Source organism: Centroberyx affinis, unplaced genomic scaffold (genome assembly GCF_046629955.1).
Source record: "Centroberyx affinis isolate AG114_WGS23_722 - 3 ecotype Tasmania unplaced genomic scaffold, CSIRO-AGI_Caff_v1 ptg003998l_1, whole genome shotgun sequence".
Classification (NCBI taxonomy): Eukaryota; Metazoa; Chordata; class Actinopteri; order Beryciformes; family Berycidae; genus Centroberyx; species Centroberyx affinis.
Genome location: NW_027281811.1, coordinates 144 through 22,683, shown reverse-complemented (window position 1 = coordinate 22,683; position 22,540 = coordinate 144). Strand labels below are relative to the sequence as shown.

The 22,540-nt window shown below is 42.6% G+C and overlaps 3 protein-coding genes across 3 annotated transcripts; all 3 read left to right on the top strand.

The window, feature by feature from the left end:
- Positions 1-677: 677 nt before the first annotated feature.
- Positions 678-1,917, top strand: LOC139663384 (trace amine-associated receptor 13c-like). The gene is made up of 2 exons (XM_071542032.1): positions 678-853; positions 1,074-1,917. The coding sequence occupies exons 1-2, from the start codon at positions 678-680 to the stop codon at positions 1,915-1,917; spliced, it is 1,020 nt and encodes a 339-aa protein (XP_071398133.1).
- A 6,546-nt stretch (positions 1,918-8,463) lies between these two features.
- Positions 8,464-15,162, top strand: LOC139663381 (trace amine-associated receptor 13c-like). Its single transcript, XM_071542030.1, has 3 exons — positions 8,464-8,639; positions 8,860-9,682; positions 14,926-15,162. Exons 1-3 carry the CDS (start codon positions 8,464-8,466, stop codon positions 15,160-15,162), a joined length of 1,236 nt encoding a protein of 411 aa, XP_071398131.1.
- Positions 15,163-15,344: 182 nt separating this feature from the next.
- On the top strand, positions 15,345-22,197 carry LOC139663380 (NLR family CARD domain-containing protein 3-like). Its single transcript, XM_071542029.1, has 4 exons — positions 15,345-17,103; positions 21,073-21,246; positions 21,502-21,672; positions 22,023-22,197. Exons 1-4 carry the CDS (start codon positions 15,455-15,457, stop codon positions 22,195-22,197), a joined length of 2,169 nt encoding a protein of 722 aa, XP_071398130.1. The 5' UTR covers positions 15,345-15,454.
- Positions 22,198-22,540: the final 343 nt, after the last annotated feature.

Sequence of the window (22,540 nt, the reverse complement as noted above, 5' to 3'; positions counted from 1 at the left end):
GTAGAAATTTGGCGACAAGTGATATCTGGGCCAATAATAATTACCTCAGATTTATTGGAGTTCAGTTTTAATAAATTTTTTGTGACATCCAGTATGGAATAGGACTGTACGTTCTTGATAATAATGATAATTATTATAATAATTAATAATGATTCCCATTATTAATTTGTCATCCACATGTAGTTTAGTATGAAAACAACCTGTTACATCAGAGTTGGAAAGGGAGGAGGGGGAAATGAGGAGAGATGAAGAGGAAGCAGAGAAAAGAAGGGAAGAGAAAGAGAAGTCAGATGGGAGGAGTGGCTGAAATGGGAGAGCGAAAAGATGAGTAGGGAGGGAGGAGGGATTGGGAAGAGAGGAGGAAGGCTGCAGAAAAAGTGATGATGATTGAGATGAAGAGGATGATGCAAATAGCGAGGGAGGAAGGAAAGAGAGAATGAGAGAGGGAGGGAGGAAGGGAGTGACAAACAGAGAAGAGAGAGAGAAATCAGCTGTGTGATAGAGAGGGAGGAAGGAGGGACATCGGTTTCCAAGAAAGGGAGAATGAGAGAGGGAGGGAGGGAGGAAGGGAGGGAGTGACAAACAGAGAAGAGAGAGATAAATCAGCTGTATGATAGAGAGCTTTGGTCAGAAAGCTGCCAGACCTCAGCAGCTTCTCCTCTCCTCCTCTCTCTCTGATGATGGAGACCCTGGAAGGAGGTGAACTCTGCTTTCCACAGCTCCTCAACACTTCCTGCAGGAAGCCAATGCGTCCTCACTCTGAGGTCATGCTCCTCTTCATTATGATGTCCTCCATCTCTCTGCTCACTGTGTCTCTTAATCTGCTGGTCATCATCTCCATCTCCCACTACAGGTGGCCCAAGATGTTATCAATACAATTCAAACTTACAAAAACAAATAACTTATGGACCACAACAGAGATACTGCTACATCTTGGCCTTTGATGAGAATAAAGAAGTTGCTAAACAATGCTTTTGTATTTTCATAATGCTTGATGTCTGCCATATCTAGTGATGAGATAAAGTACTGATACTACAAATATTAATGAATATAATGCTCCTGTTTCACTTCAGGCAGCTCCACACCCCCACCAACCTCCTCCTCCTCTCCCTGGCTGTCTCAGACCTCCTTGTGGGCCTCCTGCTGATGCCGGCTGAAATCATGCTCATAGAGTCCTGCTGGTTTCTGGGGGATTTCATGTGTTCTCTACGTCTTGTTGTAGGATTTATCATTTCCTCTGTTTCAGTAGGAAACATGGTGCTCATATCAGTCGACCGCTATGTGGCTATTTGTGACCCTCTGCGTTACCCCACCAAAATCACTCAGAGAAGAGCTAAAATCTTTGTTTGTCTGTGTTGGGTCTGTTCTGTTTTTTATAATAGTCTGATTCTAAACGATCACCTGACACAACCAGGCAGGTATAATTCCTGCTATGGAGAGTGTGTTGTTATCTATAACTATATTGCAGGAGCTGTTGACCTTGTTGTGACCTTTATTGCTCCCATTACAGTCATCATACTTCTGTATATGAGAGTATTTGTGGTGGCTGTGTCTCAGGCTCGTGCCATGCGATCCCACATTGTGGCTGTCACACTCCAGCGTTCAGTGACTGTAACTGCTAAGAAATCTGAAATGAAAGCTGCCAGAACTCTTGGTATTCTTGTAGTTGTTTTTTTAATGTGTTTCTGTCCATATTACTGTCTCTTTCTTGCAGGCCAGGATACTGAAATCAATGGTTTATATTTTATGGTCTGGCTGTTGTATTTTAACTCCTGTCTAAATCCTCTGATCTATGCCTTTTTCTACCCCTGGTTTAGAAAATCTATTAATCTTATTATTAGACTTCAGATACTGCAGCCTGACTCCTGTGAGGCCAACATAATGGCCTCACAGGAGGTCAAAAATCTGAATCATTAAAAAAACGTACTCCCATTTTGTCATATACTGCATATGTACAGTATAAATATTGAAATCCTCATGAATCATGTTCACTATCAGAGAGTCTGTGTCTCCCTCTGCTGTTCATTGCCAGTATTTTCATCTAGAATATAACCTTCCATCCTTGCATTGTTCATGTTGTGGCCTTGACATTTATGTAAACATATTAGACCTTTAGCTGACTGGTTCAGTCCTTTTCAAGGTCACTTCAACAGGACATGTGGCTTTAGATGGATATACTTTGGATGTTAAAGGGATTGAACCTGTGATCTTTCAGTTACAGACTGTCTCTCTTACTCTGCCTTGGAATTTATGTACATAATATTCAGTTGTAGCTCAGGATGATTTCATTCTATTTTTAGACGTTCTTTATTCATTGTATCTAGTCAGGTTTTACTTAACATTTGTGTCACAGATTCTCCACAAAACACCACTTCTGTGATTTTTGTCCATTTTGTTGCCAACAGAGATTAAAGGCCAGCCGGGCAACAGTTTCAGATAAACACACAGTGCTTTTGATCACGTCTTATGAATATTTTGAGATGGACCTTGGTATGGAGTCCCGAGAGTGCCGTAGAAATTGGGTAGTAACATGAGTATCAGTAATTAATTAAAAGATAAATAAACTAACTAAATAAACTAGAACTAAAACAAAATTTTAAACTCATTAATTAAAATGCTTTTAAATGGATATTTAATACAACTATTTATAAAATGATTAATTAAATGGACAAATAAATGCCTTTCATTTGTTCATTTGATTATTCAGTTTCGTATTCGTTCTCCTTTTCACAATTAATTTTTCAATCAAGTTTAGACGGTACACGCATTAGAATGCATGTACCTTAGTATCAGTTGTTTTACTCATTTAAGTGCAATAAATAAAAAAGCGATTTTGCTGCCTTTTGCATATAGGTTGACACCACAGAAGCGTTTTTCCTTTTTGCTTTTAGTTTGTCAATACAGAAAAGGAGTTAAGTGTTGCGGAGGTGTGGACAGGACAGGCTCTGACTTCCGGACAGGACGGACCTCAATTTCAGAGTAAAAGCGTTAGTGTTTGTCTGTTTGAACCAAGTTGTTAAATGGTAAACATCATTTTTCCTGTCCGAACAGTGCATGGCAGAGATGAGGGAGGCAATTAAGCCTGTAGGTTTGAATAAATAACTTGAAACCTGCAATAAGCGATTTCAGACCCTATAACCCTGAAACTACTGTGTGCTATGTGGAGATTTTCGTGAGACGTTATGATGTAAACAAATAGCTACCCACGCGGGCCAGCTGTGTTGCTGTGTTCACCTCTTTTCTAAAGCTTGTTGTCAAAGACGGTCTGACTCGAAGCTCCTCCCGGCCCATTCAGCAGCTTTTCATTTTTTTAAAACTAGCTTGTCTCCTCCCTCGCTGTTTGAAAGTGCCGCTCTCCCCCTCCCATCCCTGAAAAAAATTCTCGTCATGGCGGAATCGATGAAGTCGATGAAGAGTAAACTTGTTAAACTAGTAAACCGGCTACCTACCTCTTCACTATTAATTGTGGGACATGTAACCTTCAGCGGGAGAAAAATGTGGCAAAGCGAGACTGTTAACCGGCGACACATCTCGTCTAGGTACATTTAGGTTAGCTATTAGCCTTTATGCACGGTTTGTCCTTGGGGGCATCCGTAGTCCACCAGCTTTGCTGTGGTTTGTTGACAAATGTGTTGCGGTTTCTGTCACCCTCTAGTGGTCGGAAAATCACTTAGTATAGCTTTAAAGTGGGGATGAAGCATTTGATAATATGACTCTGGTTCATGTGCATTTTACCTCAGACAAGACAGGACACTGCATTCAGGTCTGAAATTCACCTAGATTTGCTAGAAAAATAAACATTTTGCTTTTTCGCCACTAGGGTGCAGCCATCTTCCATCAAGCAAGGTGGTGACATCACGGGGATGGTTCGTCTTATCTGCTCAACCTAAGTTTTACATTACTTTAAACAGAATAACCACGGGAAATGTGTGTGCTGGGCCACTGCCAAACCTGTGCCCCTAAATATTTAATTAATATTTCATTTAACACAAAAAATTATGTATCATATGATCAGGATTATCACACAATATATGAGACAGTAGCCCTACTGTATAATCATACAATTAAGTCTGTTAAGTCTAAGTCATAACAATAATTATATGTATTTATAATAATTTAATATGTTATATCATAACATATTGAAATAAAAAATTAATACAAATTAAATATTTTCACAACTGACATGACATAGGTCAGGGTCAATCAAGTTCGAGTTGTGTGAAGGGGTCTACTGCGCAGTGTTCATAAACACACGACACATGTTGCACCGGTGCAGACGTTGCAGGCTAGTCTAGTTCTCATTTGCTGTTTTCACCAAGGAAAATTGGACTTTGGGATTAATTATATGGATATGCAGAAGCAATGGCTAAAGCAGGAGAGGACCCGTTACAAGACACGGCTGAAGAGCGAACTGATCTCAGTTTACGGTATCAGTATGGCGAGCATGCTAGCTTTATCAACTAGCCGATAACCCGGTTCTGTCGAGGAGGGAGCTGAATCTCTGTGGCCAAACTTTTACCGGAGTGCCAGCATGATTCAGTATTTGGTGTCTCCACATCAAGGATCAGAAATTAATTATCCACACGGAGAGGAGGATAGGTGTACGAGCACAAAACCAAGTCATTTTCCGCTGGCAGCAGATATCTATGATCTAATGGTGCATTCCATTGGAAGTCGGTAGTTCCGAGTTGGAATTACCGACCTACCGATCTAAATGCGTTCCAGTGCGTCTTCTCGGGAAAACATGGACGCAGCAGCCTTTGCCCATTAACGTTAACGGTAGCTATTAATGCTCTAGTAATGCTAGCAAAGACTTCTATCTACTAATGAAGCACAAGTCAACTGAATTACATACAAATGGAAACTACAAAGTTGTTACAGCACATTTTCATAGCACAAAAACTACATATCAAGTAAAATCAAGTTTTATGATGTACAAATTGATGCTGTGACGTCAGCTGTGTTTATGTCGGAGAACTCGGGCGGAATGAATCTTGCCCGAATTTCCGACTGGGAATTCCGACTTCCGTGTTGGAAGTCGTTTTTCTCCGAGTTCCGAGTACAGTGGAATGCACCATAACCCCAAATCGAAGATTTTGCTGTGTCAAGCAGGTGTAAACACAGTTACAGTAGTCCAAGCCTGATGAAATGAAAGCATGGATAACAATCTCCAGGGCCCAGTATTCCAAAACTTGTAATCTGGATCAGAATAATCCGGATAATGAAATCCTCCTTTTCTCAGTCATGGATCACGGTGATCCTGCTGACTTTATCTGAGTATTTCAAAACACAGGCAGGGTGGATCACTGTGATCCCTACCTGGCCGGATACGGATTTCCCAATCTCAAGTCTCCGCCTCCGGGATCTGAAACATGGCGGACTACTTCATGAAAGGAGTAGCACAGAGCCGACTTTCACGTCAAAAGTGTAAGTTAACCGTCGTCTATTGTGTAGCGGTTTTAATACCATACGAACGGCAACCAACACATCATGCAAGCCAACTATTTGAATTGTCACCTTATTAAAAGCAGGCCGTGGCGATCTCTAATTGAGACGCGGCCGTGCTAACGGGAGCTAACGCGGCTCCATTGACTTGTGTGTTTTTAAACCTTGGTTTTAGCTTTGCAAGTGACCAATAAACTTATCTATCTACCACATCAGGCACGGGGGCCAGAGCCAGAGCCAGAGCCAGCGCCAGAGCGACGGCGACGGAAGAGGCATGCCGGTGATGAGGAAGCCTATGAGAGGCTCCTCAAAATGGAGACAGAAAGGGCAATCAAACAGACTGAACTGGCCAAAGAGCAAATTAAGCTGACGCTGCTTCAGCAAAAAGAGACAGAATTGAAAATCAAGCTGTTAGAGAAACAGCTTGACATTTGAAATAGCATGGTCCTGTTTTAGTTAGTGGTCACATTATTTGACATGTCTTTGTTGGAATAAAACTTTGTTTGGACCCTGCATCCCTTTGTCTTTCTCTGTTTTGGTACATGCAAGTTACAATGTTTGGTGAACTAGAATTTGAGAAATAATTGTAATTTTATTTACAGCAGTTTTACAGTGTGGTCAAAATTTTTACTATGCTTTAAATTTTTTGATATTACTTAAATTACTTGTTAGAAGTACAACACTAACACTTAAGTGTAACGAACATCTTGAGTAACAATATCTAGGAGAAGTATGAGCTGAGAGTTTGTCAGTCCAAGTCAAATCCACCTCTGAGGTGGGATTCAAATGATCCTGAAATTTTGGTATCAAGTTGATCCAGATATCTGACTTAACTTTTGAAATACCCAAATCAGCCTTTTATCTGGATTCAAGGGAGGATTGGATTACCAGAGCTGAAACCCTGATCTTCAGGGCCCAGTATTTCAAACGTGATCTGACAGGATTATCCTGGTCGGATTGGATTAAATCTAGATCTGATCTGAAAACTGGGTATTTCAACACAGATCAGGAGAATCCTGATCCTGGGCCCAGTATTTCAAAACTTGTAATCTGGATCAGAATAATCCGGATAATGAAATCCTCCTTTTCTCAGTCATGGATCACGGTGATCCTGCTGACTTTATCTGAGTATTTCAAAACACAGGCAGGGTGGATCACTGTGATCCCTACCTGGCCGGATACGGATTTCCCAATCTCAAGTCTCCGCCTCCGGGATCTGAAACATGGCGGACTACTTCATGAAAGGAGTAGCACAGAGCCGACTTTCACGTCAAAAGTGTAAGTTAACCGTCGTCTATTGTGTAGCGGTTTTAATACCATACGAACGGCAACCAACACATCATGCAAGCCAACTATTTGAATTGTCACCTTATTAAAAGCAGGCCGTGGCGATCTCTAATTGAGACGCGGCCGTGCTAACGGGAGCTAACGCGGCTCCATTGACTTGTGTGTTAAGCAGCTAGCGGGCTATCATTAGCGGCTATCAAACAGACTGAACTGGCCAAAGAGCAAATTAAGCTGACGCTGCTTCAGCAAAAAGAGACAGAATTGAAAATCAAGCTGTTAGAGAAACAGCTTGACATTTGAAATAGCATGGTCCTGTTTTAGTTAGTGGTCACATTATTTGACATGTCTTTGTTGGAATAAAACTTTGTTTGGACCCTGCATCCCTTTGTCTTTCTCTGTTTTGGTACATGCAAGTTACAATGTTTGGTGAACTAGAATTTGAGAAATAATTGTAATTTTATTTACAGCAGTTTTACAGTGTGGTCAAAATTTTTACTATGCTTTAAATTTTTTGATATTACTTAAATTACTTGTTAGAAGTACAACACTAACACTTAAGTGTAACGAACATCTTGAGTAACAATATCTAGGAGAAGTATGAGCTGAGAGTTTGTCAGTCCAAGTCAAATCCACCTCTGAGGTGGGATTCAAATGATCCTGAAATTTTGGTATCAAGTTGATCCAGATATCTGACTTAACTTTTGAAATACCCAAATCAGCCTTTTATCTGGATTCAAGGGAGGATTGGATTACCAGAGCTGAAACCCTGATCTTCAGGATCAGGATTCTCCTGATCTGTGTTGAAATACCCAGTTTTCAGATCAGATCTAGATTTAATCCAATCCGACCAGGATAATCCTGTCAGATCACGTTTGAAATACTGGGCCCTGGTTATAAGACAAAAATTAACACATTTTGGAGAGTTTCCTAAATTGAAGGAAACATAACTGAACGACTGCCTTAAACTGGTTCTCAAAACTATGATCGTTGTCAAACACAACACCAACATTTTTTATTGTATTTGGTCACATTTGAGGATAATGAGGCAAGATGAGTAGAAATTTGCCGACTAGTGATATCTGGGCCAATAATAATTACCTCAGATTTATTGGAGTTCAGTTTTAGTAAATTTTTTGTGACATCCAGTATGGAATAGGACTGTACGTTCTTGATAATAATGATAATTATTATAATAATTAATAATGATTCCCATTATTAATTTGTCATCCACATGTAGTTTAGTATGAAAACAACCTGTTACATCAGAGTTGGAAAGGGAGGAGGGGGAAATGATGAGAGATGAAGAGGAAGCAGAGAAAAGAAGGGAAGAGAAAGAGAAGTCAGATGGGAGGACTGGCTGAAATGGGAGAGCGAAAAGATGAGTAGGGAGGGAGGAGGGATTGGGAAGAGAGGAGGAAGGCAGCAGAAAAAGTGATGATGATTGAGATGAAGAGGATGATGCAAATAGCGAGGGAGGAAGGAAAGAGAGAATGAGAGAGGGAGGGAGGAAGGGAGTGACAAACAGAGAAGAGAGAGAGAAATCAGCTGTGTGATAGAGCGGGAGGAAGGAGGGACATCGGTTTCCAAGAAAGGGAGAATGAGAGAGGGAGGGAGGGAGGAAGGGAGGGAGTGACAAACAGAGAAGAGAGAGATAAATCAGCTGTATGATAGAGAGCTTTGGTCAGAAAGCTGCCAGACCTCAGCAGCTTCTCCTCTCCTCCTCTCTCTCTGATGATGGAGACCCTGGAAGGAGGTGAACTCTGCTTTCCACAGCTCCTCAACACTTCCTGCAGGAAGCCAATGCGTCCTCACTCTGAGGTCATGCTCCTCTTCATTATGATGTCCTCCATCTCTCTGCTCACTGTGTCTCTTAATCTGCTGGTCATCATCTCCATCTCCCACTACAGGTGGCCCAAGATGTTATCAATACAATTCAGACTTACAAAAACAAATGACTTATGGACCACAGCAGAGATACTGCTACATCTTGGCCTTTGATGAGAATAAAGAAGTTGCTAAACAATGCTTTTGTATTTTCATAATGCTTGATGTCTGCCATATCTAGTGATGAGATAAAGTACTGATACTACAAATATTAATGAATATAATGCTCCTGTTTCACTTCAGGCAGCTCCACACCCCCACCAACCTCCTCCTCCTCTCCCTGGCTGTCTCAGACCTCCTTGTGGGCCTCCTGCTGATGCCGGCTGAAATCATGCTCATAGAGTCCTGCTGGTTTCTGGGGGATTTCATGTGTTCTCTACGTCTTGTTGTAGGATTTATCATTTCCTCTGTTTCAGTAGGAAACATGGTGCTCATATCAGTCGACCGCTATGTGGCTATTTGTGACCCTCTGCGTTACCCCACCAAAATCACTCAGAGAAGAGCTAAAATCTTTGTTTGTCTGTGTTGGGTCTGTTCTGTTTTTTATAATAGTCTGATTCTAAACGATCACCTGACACAACCAGGCAGGTATAATTCCTGCTATGGAGAGTGTGTTGTTATCTATAACTATATTGCAGGAGCTGTTGACCTTGTTGTGACCTTTATTGCTCCCATTGCTGTCATCATACTTCTGTATATGAGAGTATTTGTGGTGGCTGTGTCTCAGGCTCGTGCCATGCGATCCCACATTGTGGCTGTCACACTCCAACGTTCAGTGACTGTAACTGCTAAGAAATCTGAAATGAAAGCTGCCAGAACTCTTGGTATTCTTGTAGTTGTTTTTTTAATGTGTTTCTGTCCATATTACTGTCTCTTTCTTGCAGGCCAGGATACTGAAATCAATGGTTTATATTTTATGGTCTGGCTGTTGTATTTTAACTCCTGTCTAAATCCTCTGATCTATGCCTTTTTCTACCCCTGGTTTAGAAAATCTATTAATCTTATTATTAGACTTCAGATACTGCAGCCTGACTCCTGTGAGGCCAACATAATGGCCTCACAGGAGGTCAAAAATCTGAATCATTAAAAAAACGTACTCCCATTTTGTCATATACTGCATATGTACAGTATAAATATTGAAATCCTCATGAATCATGTTCACTATCAGACAGTCTGTGTCTCCCTCTGCTGTTCATTGCCAGTATTTTCATCTAGAATATAACCTTCCATCCTTGCATTGTTCATGTTGTGGCCTTGACATTTATGTAAACATATTAGACCTTTAGCTGACTGGTTCAGTCCTTTTCAAGGTCACTTCAACAGGACATGTGGCTTTAGATGGATATACTTTGGATGTTAAAGGGATTGAACCTGTGATCTTTCAGTTACAGACTGTCTCTCTTACTCTGCCTTGGAATTTATGTACATAATATTCAGTTGTAGCTCAGGATGATTTCATTCTATTTTTAGACATTCTTTATTCATTGTATCTAGTCAGGTTTTACTTAACATTTGTGTCACAGATTCTCCACAAAACACCACTTCTGTGATTTTTGTCCATTTTGTTGCCAACAGAGATTAAAGGCCAGCCGGGCAACAGTTTCAGATAAACACACAGTGCTTTTGATCACGTCTTATGAATATTTTGAGATGGACCTTGGTATGGAGTCCCAAGAGTGCCGTAGAAATTGGGTAGTAACATGAGTATCAGTAATTAATTAAAAGAGAAATAAACTAACTAAATAAACCTAGAACTAAAACAAAACTTTAAACTGCATTAATTAAAATGCTTTTAAATGGATATTTAATACAACTATTCATACAATGATTAATTAAATGGACAAATAAATGCCTTTCATTTGTTCATTTGCTTATACAGTTTCGTATTCGTTCTCCTTTTCACAATTCATTTTTCGATCAAGTTTAGACGGTACACGCATTAGAATGCATGTACCTTAGTATCAGTTGTTTTACTCATTTAAGTGCAATAAATAAAAAAAGCGATTTTGCCGCCTTTTGCCTTTTGCAGGAGGGACATCAGTCTCCAAGAAAGAGAGAATGAGAGAGGGAGGGAGGGAGTGACAAACAGAGAAGAGAGAGATAAATCAGCTAGGGGACCTGCCAGTCACCTATCAGAAGGTCAAACTTCTGACAAATTGCGCAGAACCAACCTGATGAATACAACCCCTCCACACGAGGAAGCGGATAAGAGAACAGCTTTGTGATCTTATTTACTTGAGAAAGTCTATGCATGGCATAAAGGTGTGGACACCGACAAATGGACCAAGCAACAAGTCCAATTTTCTAAGCGACTCAGAATTCGACCCTGCAGAGTGGACCCTGCATAATGGACGGTGAGTAGCCTGTCTTGACAGTCTCCCTTGTCTGCGCTGTAACAGCGCTCCAGGAGAGCCTGTCTGAAACCACTGACTGAACTGCTATAGTTACCACATGAAAAAAAACTTACCAATCATACTAATGGGTAGTAGCCAGGGAATAGCGATGAGCTGGGTTGGGATCGGTTGTGTGTACATGCACTGGCAAAATAGTAAAGTAGAAATGCATTGTAGTTCTATAAAGAAAGGGACAGAATGTGCAATACATGTCCCTGATATATCTAAGTCCAAATCCTGTATGTATTCTGCATGGCAACGGAAGTCCCCTGCCAGCTATAGAAGTTTAGTTTCCTTTCCCCCAGACTAGACAGTGAGGAATAGGACTGTACGTTCTTGACTATAATAATGATTCCCATTATTATTCTGTCATCCACATGTAGTTTAGAATGAAAACAACCTGTTACATCAGAGTTGGAAAGGGAGGAGGGGGAAATGAGGAGAGGAGAGATGTAGAGGAATCAGAGAGAAGAAGGGAAGAGAAAGAGAAGTCAGATGGGAGGACTGGCTGAAATGGGAGAGCGAAAAGATGAGTAGGGAGGAAGGAGGGATTGGGAAGAGAGGAGGAAGGCAGCAGAAAAAGTGATGACGATGGAGATGAAGAGGATGATGCAAATAGCAAGGGAGGAAGGAGGGACATCAGTCTCCAAGAAAGAGAGAATGAGGGAGGGGACGGAGTGACAAACAGAGAAGAAGAAGTCCCATTACAGGCATCCTCGCTTCAAGGTCATGCTCCTCTACATTCTGCTGTCCTCCATCTCTCTTCTCAACCTGCTGGTCATCATCTCCATCTCCCACTTCAGGTAGAGATATACTTCTCACCATAGCCTAAAATATTTTTATATTTCTAAATATGAACAGTTAGACATGCAAGAAGAAATGGCGTTGGGCTAGTACACAGAAGTCGTCACATCTAGTCCTTTGATGAGTATATTATGGTTTGGTAAAGCTTTTAATCTTGTTTTTAGTCATACTGCTACTTTGACTACTACTCATACTACTGCAAATACTATAACTACTTTTTTCAACAGCCAAGATATTATTGATGATAAAAATAAACAATGATATTCTCCCACTCCAGGCAGCTCCACACCCCCACCAACCTCCTCCTCCTCTCCCTGGCTGTCTCAGACCTCCTTGTGGGCCTCCTGCTGATGCCGGCTGAAATCATCCTCATGCAGTCCTGCTGGTTTCTGGGGGACTTCATGTGTGCTCTATATTTTGTTGTAGAATTTATCATTTCCTCTGTTTCAGTAGGAATCATGGTGCTCATATCAGTCGACCGCTATGTGGCTATTTGTGACCCTCTGCGTTACCCCACCAAAATCACTCAGAGAAGAGCTAAAATCTTTGTTCGTCTGTGTTGGGTCTGTTCTGTTTTTTATAATAGTCAGATTCTAAACGATCACCTGACACAACCAGGCAGGTATAATTCCTGCTATGGAGAGTGTGTTTTTATCCATAACTACATTGCAGGAGCTGTTGACCTTGTTGTGACCTTTATTGGTCCCATTACAGTCATCATAGTTCTCAGAGCCGGGCGGCCCTATACGCTCACTACGCAAGTTGCGTAGGGCCCCGCCTCCTCCTCGTGTCAAAGCGTGTGTCAATGTTTACAACTTCGATGAGAGGATGAAGCGGAACTATCCTTCTGGTCACGGAAAGAGGGAAAAAAACACCATGAGAGGGAATTGCGGGAACAGCAATCAGGTAAACTTGTGTTGTCTCCTCTCCAAGTTTGATGTCAGTAAATAACAGAAACGTTAAGTTGATGTGCTGCCTGCAGTGCGTCTCTCTGTCTGTCTGTCTGTCTGTCTCTCTGTCTGTCTGTCTGTCTGTCTGTCTGTCTGTCTGTCTTGCTAACCAGCTGCAGTGCATCTCTTGGTCTGTCTGTGTCTTGCTTGCAGCCACTTCCTGGGCTGTTCTGTGACTTTGTGCCTGACAAAAGTGAGAGTGAAATACAACTATTTATTACGTTTGATAAACGCCAACGGGCAACGGTGTTTATAGACTGCAGCTGGGAAAAGATAACCGCGTCGCGTGTGAACACGCGTTCATATGCGCGTGCACAAAATGAAACTCGCGCTTTCCAGCAGCAGCCTCTGTGGGGACCACAAGCTAATCACACAGCTGTGTAGGTTTTATTTTACTATTTTGAGACATAAAGCTGCAGCCATAGCCTATAGGCTTATGTTCACATTGTATAGCCAAAGCTAATTGTATAATATTGTGAGTACTGGACTAATTACCAGGCAGCAGAGCCAAAGCTCAGTGTTATATTTTATTATTTTCTACATTTTATATTTTCTACAATTTCTTATTTATGCTAATGTTAATATTCACTTATCTTAAGATTCTATAGAAAATATTCTATTCAATAAATATTGTTTGTTTATACCTCATTCTGTTCTGTATAGGTCTACTTAATCTTAGGCCGACAGATGGAGCAAACTGTTTTAAAGGAGGGAGGATTGTAGTGGGAGCACTGGGGTGTAAGGTGTGACTGTGTGGCAAATGGTTTACATGGCTCACGGGTCAGGTAGGAGGGCCCCTTAGCAGAATTTTGCTTAGGGCCCCAGGGAGGTCAGGACCGGCTCTGGATGTTGCCCATGGCTTCCACAGTCTGACCCTGACTACCACCGTACAGTAAGACATGTGAAGAGTTTTTAACATTTTTATTTAAAAAAAGTTGCACACATGATGCTTCAGATCAACCCCCTGGCTGGGTCATACCTGTTAAGTCTCTATTTATAAGTCACCCATTTGTATGAATCCTATAGAAAACACTGGTTTCAAAATGGGGAGAGAGAAACGCTACGCAGTTTGAAATCCACCAGCAGGAACTAATCCCCATGTCCGCGATTAAAAGCCTTTAAGACTGAGTCCAACTGAGGCTCTTCCAAAGATGACACAGCCTCCTCCTACCAAGTAAACTCAAAAATGTGATGAACCTTCTGGAATGGTAGTGATTTATATTACAGGTCCCTCTTATGGCAATTACAGTGTAATTAGACAGCAACTAAATGTAGCTTTGACACTTGACCTCCTTACTATTGGTTGCTTGTAATGTTGGTGATCGAAGAATTGAAGCTAGCTCTACTGCTGACCTCATTGTAAGTCACACTGGGGAGTGACTGATTATTGGCTACTGCTCACCTAGGTAATGCATTATGGGTCTCAGTGTGAAGAACGTGGTTCCAAAATTAGATTTCTACCATTTGAAAAAAGTGACGGTCTACTCTGACACAGTAACTGACAGCAAAACTTTAACCCAAATGATTGTACGTTTTAAAGGATAGTAAATGAAAGAGATGTCCTTGGCTGACAAACTGACAGGACTCTTAAAGATCATCTAGATTTTAGAAATATTGAATGATGGGCGTCAAGTTTTTTTTTTTCCTCCTCAAAATGGGAATATAGCATTTTGGATTAAAACTTTTCACATGCAGATGATTGCACAGGAGGACATAAAACAGTCTGATGCTCTGAGCAGTGTGTCATGGTTCGACCATGACCTGCCTGTGTGTTTCTTTCTGTGTTCCCTGCCTTCCTTGTGTCTCCGCCTCCTGGTTTGTCTGTCAGTGTGTAGTGTGGGTGTGGCTCCCTCTCTCCCCCAGCTCCTGCTCCCACACACCTGTACCTCATTTGTAATCACCCCATGTGTATATTAGTCTTGTTTCCCCAGTCAGTCTTTGTCGGTTCATTGTTCTGTATTGTGTTATGTTTGTGTCAGTTTGTGTAGAGCTCGTGTTTTTGGATTTCCTGTGTCACCTGCTATCTGTTCAATTAAACACCCAGTCCTGGGGTTTGATCACAACCTGCCTCGCTGTCCTGCGTTTGGGTCCTCACCACACCTCCCCGTGACATCTACTGAGTCATAATGAATTGTGTTCACAATTATGTTCTGTCTCCACAGACAGAAGACGGGTCATGGCTTTGTGAAGGAGCAGCTGTCCTGGTGTGCGTTGTGTCAGGAGGTCCTGAGGGATCCAGTCTCTACCAGCTGTGGACACTGGTTCTGCAGACAGTGCATCACCTCATACTGGGACCAGTCTGGTTCATCAAGAGACTCCACTTGTCCCCAGTGTGGAGAAAGATCCAGAACAAGACCTGGGCTGCAGACACCCAGTCAAACCAGCATCACACAAAGTAAGACTGGGAGTCTGTCCACTGTTGTCATATTTTGTAAAACAGGATTCAGTAACATATTTGTTAAACACTTGCTCATTCTTTCTTCTCTTCCAGTGGACAGTGGTCTGCTGGAGGTTTTAGACGAGCATAAGATCAGTGTGAGAAGGAGATGTGAATTTGTGATAGAGGGAACTGCTGAAGCAGAAACTGGAACCCCCCTCAACAGGATCTACACTGAGCTCTACATCACAGAGGGACAGAGTGAAGAGGTTAATACCCAACATGAGGTGTGGCAGCTGGAGACAGCATCCAAGATGAAGACCCTCCATGACACTCCAATCAAGTGCCACGACATCTTTAAACCCTTACCTGGCCAAGAGTCACACATCAGAGTAGTTCTGACGAAGGGCGTTGCTGGCATTGGAAAAACCTTCTCAGTGCAGAAGTTCACTCTGGACTGGGCAGAGGACTTGGAAAATCAAGATGTCAGTCTTGTGATTCTGCTTTCGTTCCGGGAGCTGAACTTGATCAAAGATGAGCAGTACAGTCTTCTCATGCTGCTCCATGTTTTCCATCCAACATTACAGACGGTCACAGCAGAGAAGCTCTCTGTCTGTAAAGTTGTGTTCATCTTTGACGGCCTGGATGAAAGCAGACTTTCATTGGATTTCCAGAACAATGAGGTTGTGTCTGATGTCACACAGACATCATCAGTAGATGTGCTGTTGACAAACCTCATCAAGGGGAATCTGCTTCCCTCGGCTCTCCTCTGGATAACTTCCAGACCTGCAGCAGCCAATCAGATCCCTCCTACACGTGTTGACAGGGTAACAGAAGTACGAGGGTTCACTGACCCCCAGAAGGAGGAGTACTTCAGGAGGAGATCCAGTGATGAGGAGCTGTCCAGCAGAATCATCTCACACATCAAGGCATCCAGGAGCGTCCACATCATGTGCCAAATCCCAGTCTTCTGTTGGATCACTGCTACAGTTCTGGAGCACATGTTGACTACAGACCAGAGAGGAGAGCTTCCCAAGACCCTGACTGAGATGTACTCACACTTCCTGCTGGTTCAGACAAAGAGGAAGAAGCAGAAGTATGATGAGAGACATGAGATGAGTCAACAGGAGCTGACGGAGACTGATAGGGAAGTTCTTCTGAAGCTGGGGAGGCTGGCGTTTGAACATCTGGAGAAAGGCAACCTCATGTTCTACCAAGAAGACCTGGAGGAGTGTGGTCTTGATGTCAGAGAGGCCTTGGTGTTCTCAGGAGTGTGCACAGAGATCTTCAAAAGAGAGTGTGTGCTCTTCCAGAGAACGGTCTACTGCTTTGTTCATCTGAGCATTCAGGAGTTTCTCGCTGCAGTCTACATGTTCCAATGTCACACAAACAGGGACATGAAGGTACTGGAGACATTCCTGGCAGAGCCAGAGTATGACAACAGTGAATTATTCCTGGATTTTGATCGTGTTGATTTTGGTAAATATGACAGTGACTCGACCCTGGATATCTTCCTGGACAAAGCCATGTTCAAAGCCTTGGACAGTAAAAATGGCCACCTGGACCTCTTTGTCCGCTTCCTTCATGGCCTCTCACTCGAGCCCAACCAGAGTCTCTTAGGAGGCCTGCTGGGTCGGACAGAGAGCAGTCCAGAAATCATCCAGAAAGCCATCAACAACCTGAAGAAGATGAGCACTGACCTTACCCCTCCTGACAGAAGCATCAACATCTTCCACTGTTTGATGGAGATGAACGACCAGTCAGTACATCAGGAGATCCAAGAGTTCCTGAAGTTAGAGAACAGATCAGAGAAGAAACTCTCTGAGATCCACTGCTCAGCTCTGGCCTACATGCTGCAGATGTCAGAGGAGGTTCTGGATGTGTTGGACCTGAAGGAGTACAACGCATCTGTGGAGGGACGAATGAGGCTGATTCCAGCTGTGAGGAACTGCAGGAAGGCTCGGTCAGTCCTGATGTGAATATCATATACAACAGTGTAGAGAATAATACCTGATTTCATAATCTATAACAATTACAGTAAATAATATAAAATGGGACCTGGGAGTTTGAGGGTTCTGTGCAGTATCTTAGCTGTTCCTAGAACTGCACTCCTCTTGACAGAGATCACAGATGTTGTTCTGGTTATCTGTTGGAGTCACTCTCCCAACTTGGGGGTCAGAGAGGTTGAGGTGGTTGGCAGCAAGGTAATTATGGCACTTAGATTTTGACCATTTCCTCTCATCTGCCCGAAGTTCTGTTCAGTGAGTTTGCAGAAATTCAGACAGCCAAGGAGTGGGTGGAGAGGATCGAGCTGGTCTAGTGGTGAACAGGCAGAGAGAGTCTAGAGAGGAGTAGAGAAAGGAGAGAAGAGTAGAGGAGGTCTGCTCAGTGAACAGGAGAGAGAACTGCTCAGCTGAGGGAAGTGAGGAAAGAACAGCAGAAGAGAGCAAGGTAGGTGAGAGAGATTTTAGGTTGCACCAGGTGGTGATGGTGTGAGTGGACGCTAAGTGAGAGGGGGAGGATGAGATGGGAAGGGAGAAGAATATAAAGTGGTCAGATACAAGAAGAGGGGTTAAGGTAAGGTTGAAAGTAATGAATAGAGGAGAGGGGGACACACAACAGTATTTGAGAGGTGCTGACCACATAAGGTTGTAAGGTTGTAAGTAAACCAGGATTTGATGTAGATAAGGTCCAAGCAGGTTCCCTGCCTTGTGAGTTGGAGGAGATTGACAAAGGGTAAGGTCAAAAGATGAGAAAAAGTTAAAGAAAGACAGAGATTGCAGTTTTTATGACTGGATGTTAAAGTCACCCAGAAGAGTGGAGTGCCATCTTCAGGAAAAAAGGTGACAAGGCATCAATCTTATCAAGGAAGTCACCAAGCTGACCAGTTGGGCGATAGAACACCACAATGTGGAGCTTGACAGGAAGAGATATAGAAACTGCATAACTGCATGGAATTCAAATGTGAACATTAAAGGATCAGGCCGGTGTTTTTTAATACATTGCTTACCGTCAACAAATCCAATGAAAATAACAACATCAACAATGCGTTTGCTCTCCTCCCGTTACTTTCTGACTTCCCACGTTCCATTTTTAGCCATCAACCCGGAAGTCATTGGCTCCAACTGTAAACTAAAAACCTTTAAATACAGCTCACAAAGACATAGTTTACATTTTAAAAATCGTTAACTGTTACCATGAAAAGTCAGGCTGTTGTAGTTATTACCAAATCAAATGGGAACAAATTCTTCATTACTATTTTCGGTGCTACGGAACTACTTTCCTGAGATTGCAAAGTGTTTACAGCCGGCTTATTAAGTTGTTTGAGGAAAAAGTGGTCCGGCCCGGTGCATGGTGATGATGAAATATGCTGCAGAGCAGCAGCATGGCTCTGTGACGGGTTTTTAATCGTTTTTTAATGCAATGGAGTTCTATGGCTGCTGGGACATGGCTGCATTGGGCACCGGCTACATGGACGAGACTTGTTGGCAAAACAAAATCATTGCTTGTTTTGTTATTTTCATAGGATTTGTTGACGGTAAGCAATGCATTAAAAAACACCAGCCTTATCCTAATTATCCTTATCCTAAGTCTTTGCTGTATGAACTTGCCTGCTAACGTAACTAGAGCTGTCAGATAGCTACCGTTAACGTTAATGGTAAGGCTGTTGCGTCCATGTTTTCCTGAGGACACGCACTGGAACGCATTTCGCTCGGAGGTCGGTAATTCCAAGTCGGAACTATCGACCTCCGACTTCCAATGGAATGCACCATATTACCGTGTGAACCGACCGTTAAGTTGTATTCCTTAATCACAAACCAGTTTCACTGCACAGTAAGCACACAGGCTTCATACCAACTGGCACAAACAACTTGTCAGTCCACTCACTGTTAAACTGCCAAATGTCTGTGTCGACGTTCCTCTTTTTTAATGTAGAAAGTGACATTTTGTTGACGATTGTGTTGCTAGCGAGCTAGTCCGCTGTGCAGCAGGAGACAGCAGGCAGGTCGTTTTTTTCTCTGACCCTGCTCACTATCAACGTTTAGTCACTGTAGCTACTCCTATTGGCTGGACAAATGGGCATTTGCAGGAAAAGTGTAATAGTGCATACAGATGAAATATAATGGATGAAAAGTTTTTCTCTGAGTTCATGGGAATTAATCCAAGGGCCAGTAAAAAATCAATTGCAGGCCATATCCGGCCCACGGGCCGCCAGTTGAAGAGCTCGGGTGTAGGCGTTGGTCAACAAATAGAAGCTTCTCAGCAGCTCCGTGGATAAGCTCATCTCCAACATTTATTTAAGCAACATTGGTTCATTTATCCTCTATTTTGTTAACTGACATTGTGATAAAGGACTACAATAAGCAAAATCTTAGCATATTTATACATTTATATGGCTAAAATATGGAACAGACGGGTGCAAAATAAAAAACAGTAGCTCAACAGTGCCTCCGTGCGCCCTAGATCTCTGAGAGCCAATTGCCAAGCACCCTGGTTGTCATTCTGATGAGCTGTCCATTGCAGCATCAGACGACTGTCAGACCCTCCACATAGGTTGCCAGTGCTTCCAGACTTTATGACTGAAAGCAAACACTGTCTGTACACCTGTCATGCATGCACTTGGGTGAAAGGGCACTCTGCTGTCTTGCTTCTTCCTAATCCTGCTATTTGACCCTCTCATGCTCCTTTGTTTGTCAGCCACTGGTTTTGCAGGCTTCCCATCCTCTCCCTCATAACTCTTCAGAAGATGCCAAGCTTCACTCCCTATGCCCTGTCTGCACCCTGAGGTGTTATGTCATTTGCACTGGCACCATCTTTCTTTTGTAATTTGTTTTGTCCTACAGGCCCTTCCAAACTGCTGATGGGTCATTGGCTGAAAACTGGTTTTCCAACTTTGCAATGAAGTCCCGTTTGGCAGTTTTGATTTTCTTTTCTAGTCTGTATTTGGCCTGCTTGAAGATAATTTTATTTCCACTCCTATATGCTGCCTCCTTTTCCTTGAGTAGCCTCGCCAGCTCAGCTGTAAACCGGGGCTTGTTGTTGTTGTATTTTAGTCCTGGTCTTTCTAGGAATACAGCTGTTAGGAAATCACAGTATGTTTTCATCCATGTTGCTGGAAGTGGCATTACAATCCGTGCAGTCAAAGCAGCTCTGTAGTTCTTCAATAGCTGCATCGGTCCATTTTTAGTTATGCTAACAACAGGCTTAGCACTTTTTAGCTTCGACCTGTATGTTGGAATGAGATGTATTGTATTGTGGTCAGAACGTCCAGGAGCTGCATGGGGGCCCGAGCGATAGGAGTCCTTCAAGTGTCCTCTAAATAGAGTTTCCAGGTCAGGGGAGCATGATTTTAGTAGCACTGTGACATCACTACACTAGCTTTCATTAATAAAGAAGCATATTCCACCTCCCTTCCTCCCTCTTTCCTGACAGCTGTGCGTCCCTGTCTGCTCTGACGAGTTAGAATCTCGGTAGTTGTAGTGTGTTGTTATTCTAGTGCTTTTTATTGAGTTGTAGCTTGTCCATTTTATTGCACAGAGAACGTAGATTGGAGAGGAACATACTCCGGAGTGGAGTTCATAGACCTCTCTTTCGGAAGCACACCAAGGCACCCGCTCTCTTTCCTCGCCGGTGGAGTCTTCCAAGGAGAGTTATTTAAAATTGGTGTTAGAGTCAGTGGAACTACATCCCTAATTGCCATTAGTTCCTCTCAAGAGAAAGTAATCATTCCATGACCACCAGAGACAAAAAAACAAGACAAAACAGGAGAAGTACACAGGAGCAACACACCGTATCAGCCATCACAGGCGCCAGCAGAAGATGCAGAAGGTCATTATTGCTATTATGATGATGTTGATGAAGCTGTATAAATAGTGATTGGTATACTTTGTTTCTTCTCTGCTCTGATACTACATTGAATCTGTAATCACAGACTTTCGAGCTGTGAACTCTCAGACGTAGAGTGTGAAGTCCTCTTCTCAGCTCTGAAGTCCAACCCCTCCCATCTGATAGAACTGGACCTGAGTAACAACATGGTGCTGGATCCAGGAGTGATGCTGCTGTCTGCTGGACTGGAGAGTCCACACTGTAGACTGGAGACTCTGAGGTCAGACAGGATTTTATTAGCTGTGTGTGTTATTGGTCTGTGCTGACATGAACGTTATGGCGACATTTGATTTGAAGACGTCTGTATAAGGCTGATATTATGCTGAGCCAGACTGACTAACAAAATGGTAAAGTTAGTCTACTAGTATAATTGTATAGTCCATTGACTGGGGCATAGCAATGTTGAGCTACACATTTAAAAGTTAAGCAGATCTGATTACATCATTAATAGCTAAATGCTTTATTATTTATTTAGATTGAGGGCCCTCCTGTTGTCAGAAAGAAGCTGTGCTTCTCTGGCCTCAGCTCTGAACTACTCCCATCTGAGAGAGCTGGACCTGGGTTACAACCGTAAGCTGGAGGATTTCGGAGTGATGCTGCTGTGTATTGGACTGGAGAGTCCACACTGTAGACTGGAGACTCTGAGGTCAGTTCACTTACTGTCTTTTACTCTTGTAGATCTTACATATTTTAAGAGGAAAGGTTTATTATTTATTCTTGTATGCAGATTGTGGCTGGAAGATGATGTAAGGCAGGGCCATTTAACCATGCCCCATGGGGGGCATGTGCATGCAGGTTTTCATTCCAACCAGATGATTTCACTGATTAATACATGTTCTAATCAGTGAAATCACCTAGTTGGAATGAAAACCTGCATAGACTTGCCTCCCATGGGACATGGTTAAATACCTCTGTAGTGAATAAAAATAATAAATGTTAAGTAATGCAATTTTTTAGTACAACCTGTCTGATTTGATATGTATCCTCTAATTACAGACTTGATAGCTGTGAACTGTCAGAGATCAGCTGTGATTTTCTGGCCTCAGCTCTGTCCAACTCCTCCCATCTGAGAGAGCTGGACCTGAGTTACAACAAGCTGCAGGATTCAGGAGTGATGCTGCTGTCTGCTGGACTGGAGAGTCCACACTGTAGACTGGAGACTCTGAGGTAGAGAATGTCTTTTCCCTCTGTGTGAAACTCTACTCTACAGCAGTAGTTTGAGAAAGAGAACCCTCAAACCACCGGTGCTCATGGAAGGGAATACTATTAGGAGAAGAGGAAATGTTATGACCAAAAACAATTGGCATAAATGATCCAGGTCCAGGTTCAGGGTAGGTTTGATAAATATAAAAGTCCTTTAATTACAGGGCTAGAAACATTAAAAACAAACACACCAACGCGTGTTGACTTGCGCCATCTTCAGGGTGTCTCCACACATAAAAGGCCTTTTATATTTATCAGATCTACAGTGACTGTCTGGACCGGGATCATTTATGGCAATTGTTCCTGGTCAT